This window comes from Aquila chrysaetos, chromosome 5, assembly GCF_900496995.4.
Source record: "Aquila chrysaetos chrysaetos chromosome 5, bAquChr1.4, whole genome shotgun sequence".
Taxonomy (NCBI): domain Eukaryota; kingdom Metazoa; phylum Chordata; class Aves; order Accipitriformes; family Accipitridae; genus Aquila; species Aquila chrysaetos.
The window spans coordinates 73427593-73443466 of NC_044008.1; the positions used below are offsets into that span (position 1 = coordinate 73427593).

The 15874-nt window shown below is 53.7% G+C and overlaps 2 protein-coding genes across 8 annotated transcripts in view; one reads left to right on the forward strand and one right to left on the reverse strand.

Annotated features, from left to right (window-relative positions):
* ARSG (arylsulfatase G) overlaps positions 1 to 15874 on the forward strand; it is a 43337-nt gene that overhangs the window by 6685 nt on the left and 20778 nt on the right. The window contains exon 1 of one of the 5 annotated variants that reach the window (XM_030016191.2): positions 10666 to 10698. The exons of 3 other annotated variants lie outside the window; for them this stretch is intronic. The gene's annotated coding sequence lies outside the window, so the exon portion shown is untranslated. Of the gene's footprint in view, positions 1 to 10665; positions 10699 to 14569; positions 15119 to 15874 lie in introns of those variants that run through there. One more of the 5 variants, XM_030016190.2, reaches the window with a different exon arrangement.
* Positions 809 to 10326, reverse strand: SLC16A6 (solute carrier family 16 member 6). 3 transcript variants are annotated; one of them, XM_030016196.2, is made up of 7 exons: positions 10171 to 10326; positions 9983 to 10123; positions 7589 to 7830; positions 6812 to 6955; positions 5905 to 6033; positions 4103 to 4924; positions 809 to 3466 (listed from the first exon to the last, which is right to left on the reverse strand). In XM_030016196.2, exons 3-7 carry the CDS (start codon positions 7821 to 7823, stop codon positions 3225 to 3227), a joined length of 1572 nt encoding a protein of 523 aa, XP_029872056.1. In that variant the 5' UTR covers positions 7824 to 7830; positions 9983 to 10123; positions 10171 to 10326; the 3' UTR covers positions 809 to 3224. The 3 variants fall into 3 exon arrangements, with proteins under 3 accessions (XP_029872056.1, XP_040979903.1, XP_029872055.1); XM_041123969.1 differs by lacking the exons at positions 9983 to 10123; positions 10171 to 10326 and having other exon boundaries at positions 6812 to 7160; positions 7589 to 7748; XM_030016195.1 differs by lacking the exons at positions 7589 to 7830; positions 9983 to 10123; positions 10171 to 10326 and having other exon boundaries at positions 5905 to 6163; positions 6812 to 6925.

A 15874-nucleotide genomic window follows, 5' to 3' on the forward strand; every position in this document is an offset into this window, starting at 1 on the left:
GGACTTTGGTATTTGCATTAAGTCTGCGCCACTTGCATGCACAAACACCTCTGTTCTAGGACTTTTGCAACCAAAATGAAAACAAATTGCACTTAATACGTATCAGTGGCGCGATGATTCCTTCAACAAGTAGTTCATTTGCAAATCTAATACATGCATTGATATTTGGAATTGAGCAGCATGGCAGCATTACTTCTTGTAGGGTTTGGTGATGCTAGGAGTTATGGGCTAAGCTGGGAAGGGCGTATCTCAGCTGGTGTAAAAAGAAAGACGATTTGAAGGAGAGAAAATTGCCCTTTAGTGCGACTATCCTGCTATTTAGTAGCTTGATTTCTGATACATGAGCCGCCTAGCCTGGCACAGAGAAAGTATTCTGCAATTCAGAGATGATAAAATAATTACATGATTGCGTGCTTCTTGAAGACACGAGGATAATGTTCCTAAGTGCCACCAATTCAGTTACCACTCAGAAGAAAAAGCTCCTTCTAATCAGGCGTCCCCGGGTAAGGGTTTGCAAGAGTACCCTTGAGGTCAGCTCTAATCTACCAGCTTCCAAGCAACTCATTTAAAAGAGCATAAGATTGCCCAATTCGCAGGGTAAACACGCTACTTCAGGCTGAGGAAGCGGCATGTGACAGCCACGCTGCCGAGAGCCCTTTGGGGAAGGGAAGTAGCGGCCCGGACCCTGCAACAACCCTGCGGGAGGGATGAAGGCTGACCCAGCCTCATCCGAGGGATGGAGAAGAGGGAGAGGAGAAAAGTTGCTTCACTTTCTTTATTAAAAAAAAAAAAAAAAAGAAAAAAAAAGGAAAAAAAAGAAAAAGTTTATTGCAAAACTCAGTGTTTTAGAGTATTTCCAGAGTCCACTAGGTACATTACAAACAAATCAGTAAATCCTGCTTTGAACACATTAAAGCCTGCTTCTGGGTCTTCTGCGCCCGCACACACACATACTCACTCGCTCCCCTGCTCGTGCCGCGACACAGACAGGAACAGAAACGTACTGTGAGGTCAGTGACAAACATATTATTTGATCTGTATTGGAAATTGTTGTTAAAAAAAAAATAAAAAATTAAATTACAGTAGAACCTCGCAAATCTGCAGAACAGGGAGCTTCCACACACACACAAAACCTGGAGGCCTTATTCCACTTCCAAGCAGAGTTGTAATAGCAAAGTGCTGTAGTGAGGTCTCGTATCACAAAGACTTCAATAATCTTACAATTATAGTCTACAGAACATTTACCAAAATGCTTGAAGTATCATAAATTAACAATAAATAAAAAGTACATCTTAATGCAACATCGTTATTTGTTCATTTACTCACCGATTCACAAAACTCTAGTTCTCTGTAAGGGGTCTTCCAGTCCTGGGTGCAACACAGCGAGGTTCTGCTGGCCGTGATAAAGTGCTGAGGCAGAGGAAGGACGCGAGACCACAGGTCTCGGGCAGTGAGGATGAATTGCTCTAGCCACTTGGTTGCAAGAGTGCCTGTTTCTTTTCTTTCTTTTTTTTTTTTTTTTTTTTTTTTTTGGACAACTAAGACAGAAAAAACAAATCAAGCACCTTCCCAAAAAGAGGTGTGTTTGTTTTGTGGTTGGTTTTTTTTGTTTGTTTTTGTTTTTTTTGCAGATTGTCCCACATTTCTATGGCTGGTAAAATACAGACAGGTCAGCATAGCAGTTAATGTATGATGCCACTTCCACTTAAATACACAGAAATGTTGGTTTGGCTTTTTTCCAAACCAAAACAGACTTGTTTTATTTGTCCCCCTGAGTTGCCTAGAGGCGTTAAGATGCATATAGGTGGGGTAAGCAAGCTTGTGTCACCGTGAGTAGGAATCTCTCCCATTAAGACTAAATGAACAGCTAGTACGTTGTCTTTTATCATTCCCTTCACTGTGCACAGGCTCCAGTTCATTTCTCACTGAAGTCAGCAGCAAAAAAAAAAAAAAAAACCAACAAAAAAAAAAACCCCAAAAATCCCCCTCTTGCTGACTTTGGGGGAGCAGGGAGAGCTGGGGAAGGGGGTACAGCTCAGACCAGCCACCCTGTGCCCCTGGGGTTGGCAGATGCGGGGAGCAGACTGCGCGGGGCTGGGTAACACGGGGGTTTCCACGTTCGTGCAGTGATGGGGCAAAGATTTCCTTGTGCACCTGTAAGTGAAGGTTTTGGGTACATTAAGACATACTGGGCCAAATCCTCCCTGCAGGGTGGGCTGGTTACGGCAGCAGAGCTAGGTCCATTGACACCAGCTGAGGCCCTTATGGAAGGAGATGCTGGATCTGTAGGTTTTTTTTTTTTTTTTTTTTCCTTTTTAAATAACAACTGGGTTACCTAAGACCTACCTATTAAAAACAGCTACACTCTATGCTGTAAGAGTAAGTTTCCCAACAATTTCACAAGCTAGCAATACAAGATAGGTATTGAAGAGATTGATGTAAAGACAGCTTTCCATTATGCAAAAGATTATTTTTCCTCTCCAGTTATTTAAGCTAACCTCCTTTAACAATCTTAGAATAAATTAATAAATACTAGTTAAATTAGAAACAGTACATCAGATCTGACTATCAATAGAAAACAGTTCTAAGGATACCAATTGGGAGAAGAAAAATGATCTTATGAAATATGTGCAGTAAAAACTGGCCATAAAGACATATGGAGCCTCCAATTTCCCAGCATTTGTGACGTTCAAGTTAATTAGAAGAACATTAGCAATGGTTTAAGTCAGCTATCTAGCCTAGCGTCCTCCTCAAGTCTAAAACATGAGTCCATATTCTTCCAGAAGAAGATTCAGTTGGCTACTAGTGGTGTACAAAATGCTCATCTCCAGTTCGTATCATCAGTTTCTTGTCTGCGTGGAATTTGTGCTAGGGGATGGGTGAGGACAGTCAGAGGCTGAGCTGCTTCTGCTGTTGCTGTTTGCAGTTTTTCTGGGATCAGTCGAACCTTTACCTATGCTTGTTATCAGGAAAGCAGGAGTGTGCATCACATCTTCATGCTAGACAGAAGTTATTCTTATGTGGCTATCTGTATTTTCTATGGAGCTTTCCATTGTTGGTTAAAAAAGTTCTTTCTAATAATAAAAAAAAAAAGTTGTTGGTAGCAACTGTTCACATTTAAAATTTCACATTCCCTTTAGAATGTAGTTTTAAAACGTGGAGCAGAGCTCATGTTTTCCCGAGTCTTACGCCGAGTACATTACATGGAGAAGGAACAGCTTTTTTTATGCCACACCATCACAGCCTTTTCCTGAATTTTCTGCTTTTCCAATATCCATTTCAATAAAGTCATCTGGTAAGTCTGGTACGACCTCCGCCGCGCTCTCCTCTGCGCACTGCTGCTGGCGGTGGCACAGCCCAGCCTTGCACGGTCTCACCAGGGACAGAAACACAGCACCCAGGACCATGCCAGCAGCACAGGAGTAAAAGGCTGAGCTGTAGTTCTGTGTCGTATCCACTAAGACACCTACGGAAAACCCATTTACAGTAGTTAGCCACAACCGACTCCCCCTCTCCCTTGCCCATCCATCCCTCCTAGAGGATTTTTAATCCAGGTACCACTGCATCATTTTATTTGCAATCAAGAGATACTCAATGGCAAACAGATACTACCTTAAAAAAGTAAAAACGTTGTGTTCAGGGGTATGGAGTGTCATCTTCAGGCAAGTCAGAACCCTTCAGGCACGGCAGGGACACTAAGCCTGAGATGCATCAGGCATCTATTTATTACGATAGAGACTTCACCTTTCTGCAGCGTATGGCAGAAACACATGCACAGTGAAAGTGATTCGTTTCTGCTGTTCACTAGAGCCTGAAGTGATGCCAGTTTTAGGCTTCTAACAGGAGCAGGGTAGCACTGCAGTATTTTCCTTCACTCTGAGGTTCCTCAGTGGAGACTGCCTCATCTGTGGGACTCTGCAGAGCTGCATTGCAGCAGTCTTCTGGCTCCGAGAGCTTCCCAATACTAGTTGCAGGGCTTTTAGGATAGTACTATGATTAGCGCTGCCGGAACACTTTCTAGACAAAGATCAGCACCAATAGCTGTCAAACATACCAAAAAAAAAAAACCCCAAAACCCCAAAGATGAAAGTTTTAGAGTTACCTGCAAGGGGTGGTCCAGCCAACCCAGCTAAGCTTTGAATGAAGACGTAGACTCCAGCCGCAGAAGACATTTTTGCAATGCCAACCACGTCGTCTTCTGCCAGGAGGGGAATATGCGTGCCCGCTACCGTTCCGAGCATGAACCCAAAAAATATGCTACATGTCATCAAGCCCCAGAATTCAGAGGCAAAAGGGAAGGCAAACAGCGCTACAGACAGCAGAACAACGCAGATGAGTTCGATGTAGATCTTGCGGATAGGCTTTTTGTTGAGAACCCAGCCAGCTGAAATTCTTCCAAAGACCTCTGCGATTGCCATGGCTGACAGTATGTATGCAGAGTGGTCTTTGCTGATGCCAAGGCTGAGACTCAGGGGAATGATGTAGAGGGAAGGAGCGAAGAAGCCCAGGGTAGCGAACAGGCCAAAGAATGCATAACAGATAAAGCTATAGTCTCTCATCACAGAGAAGTCCAGTAGTTTGGTTTTTGGTTCTGGAGGGGTGCTGTTATTTTCAACAAGTATCTGTACGTGTTCCTTTGGTTCGTCACTTTTCGGCTCTGCTTTGGTGTTTCCAGGCACATTGCTGGGTGAGGTAGTTATTTCTACTCCTGAGTCTATGGACTCTATTGAGGTGCGCGTTTGCTCGTTTTCAAGCATATACTTTGTCTCCGTGGGCTCTTCTGGAGGCTGCACTTTCACTTCTTCTTGCTCTTTGATGATAATGGGTCGCAGCAGTGATCCACAGACGACGATGCTTAGCTGTAGCACCCCAACAGAAAGGAGGCTGTATCTCCAGCCAATCTGCTCCTTCAAAGCAGTAATTGCTGAGGGAAGAGGGCAGAAGAAGAAAGCATAACTGGAAAAGCCTGTAGTTGCACCAAGGAGCTATTTGAATTTACAGCTAGGGAAGTAACTGAAACTTCATCACTGGAAGGTCCCAAGCACCTCAGCTCTCGCAGAGGCTGAGCAGGGGTCCCTCCTGCCCAGGGCCACCCAGGGGTCTGGCACCCACGTTCCTCCCATCAGCTGCAGCAGACAAGAGCTAGAAGTTGCCTTTAACATCTGGCTAGCAGAAGCTACCCTCTAGGTAGCTGCTTTTGAGGTGCCAGCGAGTTTGGGATGCCCAAGGATGAAGGTGGTGTTATTTTTAGTGAACGAAAGCAAACTCAACATTCGAGTTTCCTCTCTCAGCTGACCCCACCCTGAAACCAGCTGCTGGAGGAAGTCTTTTAGCTCTACTCAAAGGTGCATGTCGCTGCTTAATTACGAGCCTTCATTTGCAGTCAAAGCAGCTTTGCCATGGGTATTACCTGAAAGCAAGCAAGCACAGCAGAAGACCACCTGAACTGCAGAGGACAGGTGATGACAGGGACACGCTGCCTGGGGACAGGTCCCCAAAAGTCTGTGGCAGCTCAGCAGCCCGTGCTAAGCACGAGCCCGCTAACCTTTAGGAGCGGTTATGTGTGCTGTGGGTGTTTTAAATAGCTGAAGTTTCTCGGTCTTATTTTTAGCCTGCTAGATCTATATAGGGAACCCGGCGGGCTGCGTATCAGCGAGGCACGTCCTGCTCCAGGGCTCAGGCATCGTTAGACCAGAATCTAGGATTACTTGTAAACCTGCCTGCAGGGCAGGAGTGCCACAGGCATGTGAGCAACCACCTGTGGGCTTCAGCAGCTCATGGGAAGGTCCATGAGCACCAACTTGATATCACTGGCCTTTGCCTCCCATTTGCTTGGGAAAAGGATCGGAGCAGCCTCGTGCTTTAGGCATGTGCGTATGAACTCACAGCGTTCAGGCACCGTACCTGGTGCAAAGGAGAAGACAGCAAAACATTCCCCTGTAGATGCCACTGCTGTGACCAGCGAACGTCTTTTGTCAAAATACTGTGATAAAATGGTGACAGTCGGGAGGAAAGAGAGGCAGTATCCAAGGCCTGTGAATAAATGCCAAAAATTGCCATAACAACAAGTAAGGGAGGGGGAAACACCGATGCAAGAACACGTTAAGTCAGCTTTCCCAGTGGCGAGATTACAGTAGCATTTCGGCCAACTCAGCAAGTCACCCTGGAAGAAAATCATTGGGGAAACCAGAATGTTATTTTTTTTAAAAATTGGAGGGGGGGAAATAAAAAAAAAATTAAAGAAAAACCAAAACAAGAGACCCAACCCCCCCAAACCTGCTAGATAATGCCTTCTGTTCCCCAACAGCCAGTGGGGTCCAGTTTGAGGACCTCATCTGCTTAAAGAGTTTGAGCCTGTAGCAATTGCTCCCCTAAGCAAGGCAAGCTCCCAGCCATGGATGTGAGCAGGACACCCAGGCCAGACTGGAGAGGGGGAAAAAGTATCAGAAGAAAAAACCAAACCCAAAACCAAAAGAGATAGAGGGAGAGGTTAGAGGATTTGACGCCGTGAACAGCTTTCATCTCCCCAGCGATCCCAATCAGAAGCAATCGGTGCAGCTGCGCTAGCACAGTGGTCTGCCGGACCAAGTCCCAAGGTGGTCCCCAAGGTGATAACAGGGCAGAAAGCCAAGCCCTGAGCCCAGGTCATCACCTCTACCAGGAGGGCAAGGTCAGGTCAGAAGGGGCAGCAGCATTTCTCAAGCACTCCCAGTGTTGTGGGGAGTAAAACCCCTCCCAGCCAGAACCACGCTTGCGGGAAGCCGCAGGAGAGAGCGAAGCGTTCAGCAGGTACAGGAGTAAGACGACTCACCAGAGATGACGCCAATGGTGACATACATGTCCACAACAGTGCGGGCGAAGGAGGCAATGACCATGCCGGTGCTGATCAGCACCCCTCCAGCCATCACCACGAAGCGGTGACCAAAGCGATTGCTGAGGACCGTCGACAGAGGAGCTGGATGGGTGGGAGAGGAAGAGAGCCATGGTCAACACCCAAAGTCAGCAACTTCACCAGCTACCATCTCCTTCAGAGGTTCTTCTTGTCCCCCTGCCCAGGTCCCCGTGACATGCCACCTCCCCTGCCAGCTGGCCTCACGCAGCAGAACATCACCCTGGAGCCATCCTTGGAGCACTGCACAACTCACAGCATTTAGGATGTGCTAAAAAAAATCACCAGAAGAGACTAAGATGGGTGCGTGGCAGCCTGGGACAAACCCGCAGCAACATCCGCAGACACCAGTGGATTTCAGTGCGGCTCAAGTTATTTCTAATCCTTTTCACTACAGAGTTCGGTTGCAAAACTCTTGTTTTCACCCCTTGCTGATGAGAGCTGAACGGCTGGGCCAGGCTCGGCGACATAGACCGTGTCCCTCTACCACGCAGAAGGACACGAGTTGGGACTCAAAGGGACTGCCGGGCCGAGACAGACATTTCTTGGTATTTCAGGAGCACGCAGCCTCTGGGCTTTATGGCTGTTATTTATAACAGAACCATTAGAGACATAGAAGTCACAGGTACCAGGTCCTCGTGTGCTGAGTCAGCAGTACGACTGCCCCTTGCACTCGTACTGAACGCTTGCTACTCTTACCTGTGAAGGTCTGTACAAACACACATATGGATATTATCCAGGATATTCTGCTGTTGGTTTCGTCAAAGCTTTCCATCAGGTCATTAAAAAAGACACCAAACGATTTTATAATGCCGTATGTTAGAGCCTCCACAAAGAAGAAAGCAAAAGCAATTGTCCAACCCCATCCTCCGTCAGGCACTTTAGTATAAACATTTGGAGCAGTGCACGGCATTTTTACAGCTTTGACAGTCATTTTTGATCTGGAAAAGAGGGGAGAAAGAGCCAGGCATCAGTTTAAGATGAATTTTGCTGAAAGAGGCACGGCCTAGCAGCTGTAACATCCCTAAAGCACCACTAGCCAGTCCCTGTGCTGCCGAGGGATTCAATGCAGGAGTTGGGCTGAAGTTTCTGCCTTTGTCACCCCACGGGGCTCGTTTCTGCTGGTGCCCTTTGAGCCCGGGACCAGAAACTCTCCGCTCAGCACCCGGGCGAGCTGTTCCCATCAGCAAAACCCGGCGCGCCGGGGAGCCGTCATCTGTATTTTGGTGCGTGGGGGTGGACGGATGCAGTTCGTGAAAGATCCACCGCGGGACCCAGCGCGGGCTGGTGGAGCCGCAGGAGCTCCCCAGGGAGCACCCATCCTCCCCATCGCACCCTCCTGCCTGGTCCGGGGTGGCCGGTGACAACCTCGATACCACCCGTTTTGCTGCAGGGTCGGTCAATGAAACGACCTACCCTTGCACCCTGCGGTGTCCTAAAGCCACCGAGCAGCCGCTGGCACTCGGGGTGACGGTAACTCCTTGGGAACCTGCCCGTTCCCCAAAATGGCTGCACCAGGGCTGCCGAGCCCCGGCTGCCCACAACGCTGTGACCCTGCAACAGGGGGTAAGGGACACTCCATCTGCCACCAGCTCCCTGTGCTGTCCCCTGCGGCCCTTGGGGTCACCGACACACCCCCCCCCAGGGCAGGAGGAGGCTGAAGCCCTAAGGGCTGCCGGGGGGGTCTGGAGGGGATCACCCCATAAAGCACGGTGCTGGGGTGGCATCTCTTCAGCCCTGCTCCGTGTCACCCGGGGGCCGCGGATGCGCGGGGGCGGTTTTTTGTCCCGCACGGGGCTCCTCGCCAAACCCGAGCACCGCCACACCTGCACGGCGAGGTGGGGGGGGGACGGGGGACGGACACAGTCCCGGGGTCAAGCCCCGGCACGGCTCCCAGTGGCCACCCCGGGAGGGGACCAGGAGGTGGCCATGGGCAGCCACCCCGGGCGCTGCTGGCCCCCCACCCCACGGGCCGCCTCGGGCCCCACGCCGGCAGCGTCCCGGGCACGGCGTGAACCTGCGGCTCTCGCGGGCGGCACGTTTCCTCCCTTCTCCGCCGTCCCCAGCAGCCACCAGGCATTTCCCTCCTCCATTTTATACTCTAGATCATCAGCATGACTTTCTCGGCGGAGGAAGCCAGAGCGACTCCGGCAACGCTTCGCCATCCCACTGGGGAACTTCTCACGGGAGGACCAGGCGAGTGTGTGTGTGTGTGTGTGTGCGCGTTCCCGGTGACACGGGCACCGGCACCCACCGGGGACCCGTGAGCAGCCCCACGGGAGCCTGGCTGGGGTGGGTGATGCTGGGGGCCACCCAATGGGTCCCCCGAGCTGGGGGGGGGGGGTTCTCAACACCCCACTGACGCCTCTGCGGTGCTGCATGGTGGGTCGAGGCTGGTGCACGGCTCCCGTGGGGGCTTTTTCTGCCGAGGGATGGAGCGAGGCGTGGGCTCCAGCATCCCTCCGGGTGCTGCCTGCACCCAGGCTCTGCTGCAGCCCAGGCAGGGTGAGGGGCAGCGGCAGGACCACCGCCGTGTGCCCAGGCGGGAGTTGAGCCTCTGCCCAAAGTTTGTGGGAAGTGCCTGGATACCCCCCGAGAAAGGCAACGGGGCTGCAATGAATTCCTGTGTCACTGCACAAGGAATGGGGGGAGATTAGATTAGAAGGAAGCACGCTATTTAGAAGCAGTAAAAAAAAAAAAAAGCAACCTAAAAAAAAAAACCCAAACCGCAAACCTTGGCGTACATTATGTACATTTAAAATTAAAAGAAATTACGATGAGGAAAAAAATTAAAATGCCGGAGCTCAGGGGCCCGGCGTGCCCCCCCCCCCCCCCCTTCCCTGCATCACTTTCCGAACATTTCAGACCTGATTTCTGCATCGCCACCGCCGCACCGGCTCCTCGGCGGGCGCCGGGGCCGCCAGCTAAAAATAAAGGGATGCGGAAAAAAAAGGGAGGGTAGGGGGAAGCACAAAAAAAAAAAACCAAAAAAAAAACAGGGGAAAAAAAAAATTAAGCAAAACAAAATAAAATAAAAAAAAAAGCCAAACAAAGCTCCCCCCCCCCGGAATCCCCGGGCAGGAGCCCACTCACCGGGCGGCGCTGGGTGCTGCGGCGGGGCTAGGGGCTGCCCATGGCCGGAGGCAGGGCGACCGGGCAACCGGGCGGGCGACCGACCCTCGGTAGCAGCGGCGGGGCGGCGAGAGGAGGAGGAGGAGGAGGAGGAGGAGGAGGAGGAGGAGGAGGAGGAGGAGGAAGAGGAGGAAGAAGAAGAGGAGGAGGAGGAGGAGGCGGCGGGCCCCGCCGGGCCTCCGGCCGCTGCCTGCTCTACCGCTGCCCGCGGCGGCGGCGGCTGTTGTGCCGTTCTCTCCCAGCCCCTTATATACCGGCTGGAGCCGGTCTCCGCCGGCGGCTCCGCAGCGCCATGTGCGCGCCGGGCCCGGCTCGCCCCAGCGGCGGCGCCGGCACCGCGTGTACGGCGGAGGGGCGGCGCTGGCGGCGGGGGAGAGCTGCCCACCTCTCCCCCCCCCCCCCCACTTCTTCCCTTTTTTTTTTTTTTTCCCCCCTCCCCGGGGCCGGCCCTGCTTCCAACCCCCCCCCCCCCCCCCCCCGCCCCGGGCCGGCACCTGCCGGAGCGGTCCGGGCTTTCCTTCCCATCCCCCGGCAAAGCGTTGCGAGCCCCCGCGGGGGGGGCGGCCGGGGCTGGAGCGGCGCCGGGCAGGGCAGGTCTCCGCCGGTTCGGCCGAGCGCGGAGAGCCGTGGCAGCGCTGCGGGAGGAGGGCGGCCCGTAGTGCCGGTGCTTGCCTTCGGTGAGAAGCACCCGGAGCCGGTTTGGGTGTTCCCCCCCCCCCCCGCCCTTCTCCTCCTTCCCGCTCTCCGAGCCCGCTGCGGTTCGGTGCCGAAGTTTTGCGCCCTTTGTTTGCAGAAAAGGCCTCGGATCTCCTTATGGGAAAGGGACGAGGTGGTGGCGGCAAGTTGGGATGCGAGCGATGGGTTAGTCCCGCACGCTTTCTGGCCTTTCCGGGGTCCAGCCGCCTAACGTCCCTTCTCGCCACGCAGCAGTGGGATGCAGTGGCGGGAGCATCCCCGGATTCGGGCTCGCAGCGGAGCGGGCGGCCGCCGTCCCGTTTGCCGTACGAGGTGCTGGGTACGGGACGGGAGCGGCTGGGACGGGGCTGAGCGCACGGCGAAGCTTTGCGTGCCGTTTCTGAGGATGCCGGCGTGCGCTCGTCGCCTCCGTGCTCCGGCGTTGCGGGCAGCGCGTGTTGCGTTTTTAGGGGAAAACATCTCCTTTATGTAGGGAACTTCAAAAAGTAGCAGCTTGTGAGTCAAACTGGAAGCAGGCGAGACTGACTCACCACCTATATGGATGCAGGAGGAAAGGAGCAGGGGGGGATCAGACATCTGGCACGGAGAGCACGGGGCAGGGGTCCTTCCCAGCAATGCCCGCCGAAGGGGGATGGAGCTAAAGCAATGGGCGCTTTAGGGTTTCCTGTAAATTTCCCTGAAATCAGTAAAAAAGAGGACAAAACTGACAGCGCTGCGTTTCCCAGCTCGCTGTGCCACGGTCACTGCTACCGCCGCGTCCCAGTGCTGGCCTCAATGCGCTGGGCGCGGACAGACGCTGCTGGCGAGGTTTTGGAGCCCCGCACCGTTCCTCGGGGCTTGTGGGCGAGTGATTTTTGCCCACAGGTCATAGCAGAGGGCTCAGAGTGGGGTGGTGAGCAGACCCCTCCTCACCTGCCCTCCCGTGCTGGCCCAGGACCCCAGCGCAGTTTGCTGGGTTAAAGTGGAACCTGGCGATTCTGGTTCATACCCCTGGAAAAACTACCCAGGTTAAAACGTTCCCTCAGCGCCTCACCCATCAGCACAGGCTGCTGCGTTCGATTTGGCAGGAGTCCCTTTCTCTGGGTTTTCTTTTTTTTTTTTTTTTTTTGTCACAGTGGGAGGTGGTAGTGGGACGGTGCAGGCAGCAAGGGCAAAGTTCTGCAAACTTCTGACAAATGAGGCAAATTAACTATTGCTTTCGCTTGGTAACTTCGAGAAAGCTGCCACTGATTTCTCGTGGCAATGCTGGTCCAATGGCCACTGCCTCCAGCAAGCTGCTGATGCTCTTGTCCTCGCAGGGAGGTTTCGGCAGCTTCACCCCTCACAGTCCCATCCTAAACAAGCTTAAATCCAGGCACTGGGCCATCGGGAGCGATGGGGACTGCGCCTTGCGTATCCTTGGGGAGCCCCGTATCGCCCCATCCTGCAGGGAAGCCTCTCGTCCGAGGGGTTCTGCCTTTCGGGGGTACGGCTAGAGGGCAACCACCTCGTCTGGCCTCTATCCCGTTACACAAGCTTTTCCTTGAGAATGGGTCACCCTCCCCGAGCTGTAATTCTTCCTGGCAGCGACAGTGCAAGTGGTTATGGGACAACAAAAGAGATTTGTGCCTCCAGGGGAGAAATAAGAATGCAAATATCTTTGGCATGAAAAAACAAAGGCGATTTACTCCTTGGTATTTCTTGTCAGTACTTTGCATCTGTCTCTACTTCACCTTCTCATTCCTTTCCTTTGGGTTTTCCAAGTGCAATAAGGCTTTGGGGAGCGATGGGGGCTGGAGGGGCCCTGTGGGAGGGATGGGGCTGAGGGCTGGTGGCCGCAGCCTCTCCGGCCCAGGGCTTCGCAGCTCTGCTGTGAAATGCTTTTTCCCCCATGTCGTTCCCCCACTTTGCGGGGATTTCCCCTGCTGCAGCCTGGCCTCGGAGAGGGCTTGGCCGTGTCTTGCCGGGACGCTTTGCCCCGGCACATCCAATGCGCGTCCGTCCCGTGCCTGGCAGCGGCTTGCACCAGGACGTGCTTCTCCATCTTCCCGGGGATTTCTGCGCCGCTGTCAGCCCGGGTACGTGGCTGGTGTTTGAGGGCTCTGTAAACCCTAGCGAAGGAGAGCAAGCATCCCGTCAGTGGGCATAAATCAGCCGGGAGCTGGAAAACAGGGCAGGCTGCAAGCAGAAAGGGAGCGTGGGCCCCTGCTTTCTGCCGGCCGGATGGGTCAGGGACTTCCAGTTCATTTATTCTGCTGGGGTTCGCCCAGCCCTGCTCGGCATGTGTAATGTTTTCTCTGAAAGACCTAGCAGTTAGATGGGTGAAAAACATTCTCCTGTCTCAGGAGCTGGCAGAGATCCTAGTAAATCTGCAGAAGTATGTTTTTGTCGGTGCTGCTTATTCTGTTAGGGGAACTAGTATAAACTATTTCAGTAGAAAACCTTTTCCTGGAATAAAGTCTTGACTCTGTTCAGAGCATTGTCAGGACAGTCGTACCGGGAACAGAGCTTTGCTAGTAAACATGCCGGGACCGAGAAGGCCTAACGGGGCAGACACAGAGCTGGTGTACCCTCTGCCCCACGGAGAAACCCCTCACAAGGCACCTGCTGCCCTTTGCTGTGCTCAAATAAAAAATAAAATCTGTGCGTGGTTAATTTGCAAACTAAACACAGATTTATTTTTTTTTTTCTCCCCCCCTGAAAGCCTGGCTGTCCCTGCCGGGATGTGCCCCCATCCATCCCCTCCAGTCTGCAGCTGGCCATCCCTCGGTGGGATCGGGGTCAGCGCCGTGAGCCACGCCATGGGGGCACGTCCCCGTCTCGCATCACTCGGCAGCCGTGGGGTCAGCACGCAGCTTGAGTGATCTGCTTGCCTGCCTCAGTTTCCCTGACCCCGGCTGGCACGAGGGGCGATGCTGGGAGCCCCCGGGGTGGCCCTGGGATAACAGCGGGTGCCCGCTTCGGTTTGAATTTCTCATCCCCATGCTGCATCCTTATCTCCCTGCTCCTCGCAGCCGGGATGGGGATGCCTGCTGGGATGGGGATGCCTGCTGGGGCTTTCGGCAGGAGAGCAGGGCTGCTGGAAATCAGAGCCGTGATGCCCCGGGTGGGGTGCGAGCCCCGGGTGCTGGCGGGGGACGGCTCGGTGCAGCCGGCCCAGCCGGGCGTGCTTCAAAGGGCGGCAGGTTTTTCTGGGCTCCGGCTGCTGCTTTGCTCTCCAGGCAGGCGTGAAAATGTGAAAGAATGTGAAAAATGTGAAAATGATCGTGCTGGCCCCAAGATTTGTAAACTTCTGGTTAATGTGTAATAAATACATGACAGATACTCCCAGCGCTGGGCGAGTGACCGCGGCGGCTCAGTGGTGGTACAGCCGGCGGTGGCATCCCCAAACCGAGGAGGCATCTCCCCTCTCCTGCCCTGGGGCCAGCCCCAGGGTGTCCTGAGCAGCACTGGCTGGAGAGGCTTTGGGGCTTTTCTAAACTGGTTTATCTGGTTTTGACTTCTCCCTTGTCTTTCTGTGAACCGCCTCGTCTGGCTTGCAAAAATGCACTTTATTTGTTTAATTCTTCCCCGGTACAAGGTGCGTGCTGTGAAACCCAAGCGCACAGCATCCCGTCGGAGCGATCCCGGCGCTTGCAGCCCAGCACCGTGCGGCAAGGAGCGCGGTGCCAGTGCCGGTTATCTGGAGGCCTTGGTTCTTGGGTGTGATTCTGCCCAGGTAGCTCATCGAGCTGTAACCACCGGTGCAGTTTTTCCTGGTTGGCACAAGGTGAGGTGCCGCAACAACCGTGTTCCCACCATAGTCAGCCTGGGGGAATCTCTGCTGAGTCACTTTTTTTTTTTTTTTTTTTGCAAAAATAGCTAAAAGATGGTTCCTTCAGCTCTGCGTGGGTCCGGTTGTAGCAAAGCCATAAGGGAACAGAGATGCTGCTGACGAACTGGGGTTCGTCCCAGGGAGGCTCCCCACAACCGCCCTGGCACTGCCGGAGGACGTGCGCAGCGTGCCGCCGGGGCAGAGCCGGCTCAGCCTGGGCTCGCCCAGGAGTTCGAGATAAGACAGGTCGGAGAGGCTCCTCTGCCAAGGAGCTCGGAGGAGAGCGCGCTGGAGTTGATGCCAAGGGACGGCCTCGTGCTCTGCCGGGGTTTGGATGTGCTGTGGACGAGGACGGTTCTGCAGGAGCTTGGCACGAGCCGCGCCGGCGCGTCCCACTTTCCACGGGCCATGTTCCACCTCTCCTTCCAGTGGCCTCTGAGCATCAGAGATCAAGAAGTTTCATCCGATGCTAATGCATAAATTTCAGCCCTGGATGACTTTCCCCTGTAATTTAGAGAGAAGAGAGCGTCCTTTGAAAATGGTTTTGATTGCTTTTGTTAGCCGTGTCATCCTGGCGTCCCTCCCCAAAGTAAATGGAAAGGACAGAGGTTTGCGGGTGAATGCGGGTTTGGCTCCCTTGGGTTTTGCTCGGTTTTTCTGGGCGGCTGCAGGTGCCGATGGGGGGTCCCCAGTGCAGGTTGCATGGTGCAGGGCCGCCACCCCCCAGGGACGGGACGGGACGGGGTCCGGCACGGCGCTGCGTGGAGGATGCTCGGAGGGGCTGGGGCTCGGCGCAGGGACCATGCTCAGCCTGGCAAAGGGGCCCAGGAGCTGCTATGTGCCAGCGAAGGTGCCGGAGGGTAGGATTATGTGGTGTGGCTTCCTGGAGAGGGTGAGCACCACCCATCTTAGGCACGGCTCAGCTGGGATGGTTACGTGGGGCTCAGCTGAACGTTGTCCCTTTATTTTTCTCCCCAAACCAATTCCAGTGCTGGGCAATCTCCTGCCCCGTTGCCCTGCGGAGAGCCCTGGCCGGAGAGCCAAGATGGGGCTGAGGTCACCCTCGGCCATGCCTGAGCTAATCCATGCTGTTCCTGCGAAGCTGGTGGCTCGAGTCCGTGCTTTCCTCAGTCCAACTGGGCTCAGTCCCTGTGTGGGGGTGTTGGACTGAAGCAGGACTGCTCCTTTCACGCCCCCTTCCCCAAAGAAACCCCAGGGATTTTGCAAAGAAATTGCAAAGGGAATTATTTATGGGAAAATAAAGGCGACTGAGCCACCATCAGACATGTCCAGATACCTAATCTCGATTGTTCCTGCTGTTTGGCAGTTCAGGGCGTGAGGGATGAGCTGTGGGTTTGCAGTTA

What these genes read in the sequence shown, in the direction of transcription:
- SLC16A6 (XM_030016196.2), bottom strand. Translation starts at nt 7,823, where the DNA reads ATGACTGTCAAAGCTGTAAAAATGCCGTGCACTGCTCCAAATGTTTAT. An exon ending in CACCATTGGCGTCATCTCTG is followed by an intron (nt 6,034 to 6,811) that starts GTGAGTCGTCTT and finishes ATTTATTCACAG; the next exon opens with GCCTTGGATACTGCCTCTCT. An exon ending in TGTCTTCTCCTTTGCACCAG is followed by an intron (nt 4,925 to 5,904) that starts GTACGGTGCCTG and finishes CTCTTCCCTCAG; the next exon opens with CAATTACTGCTTTGAAGGAG.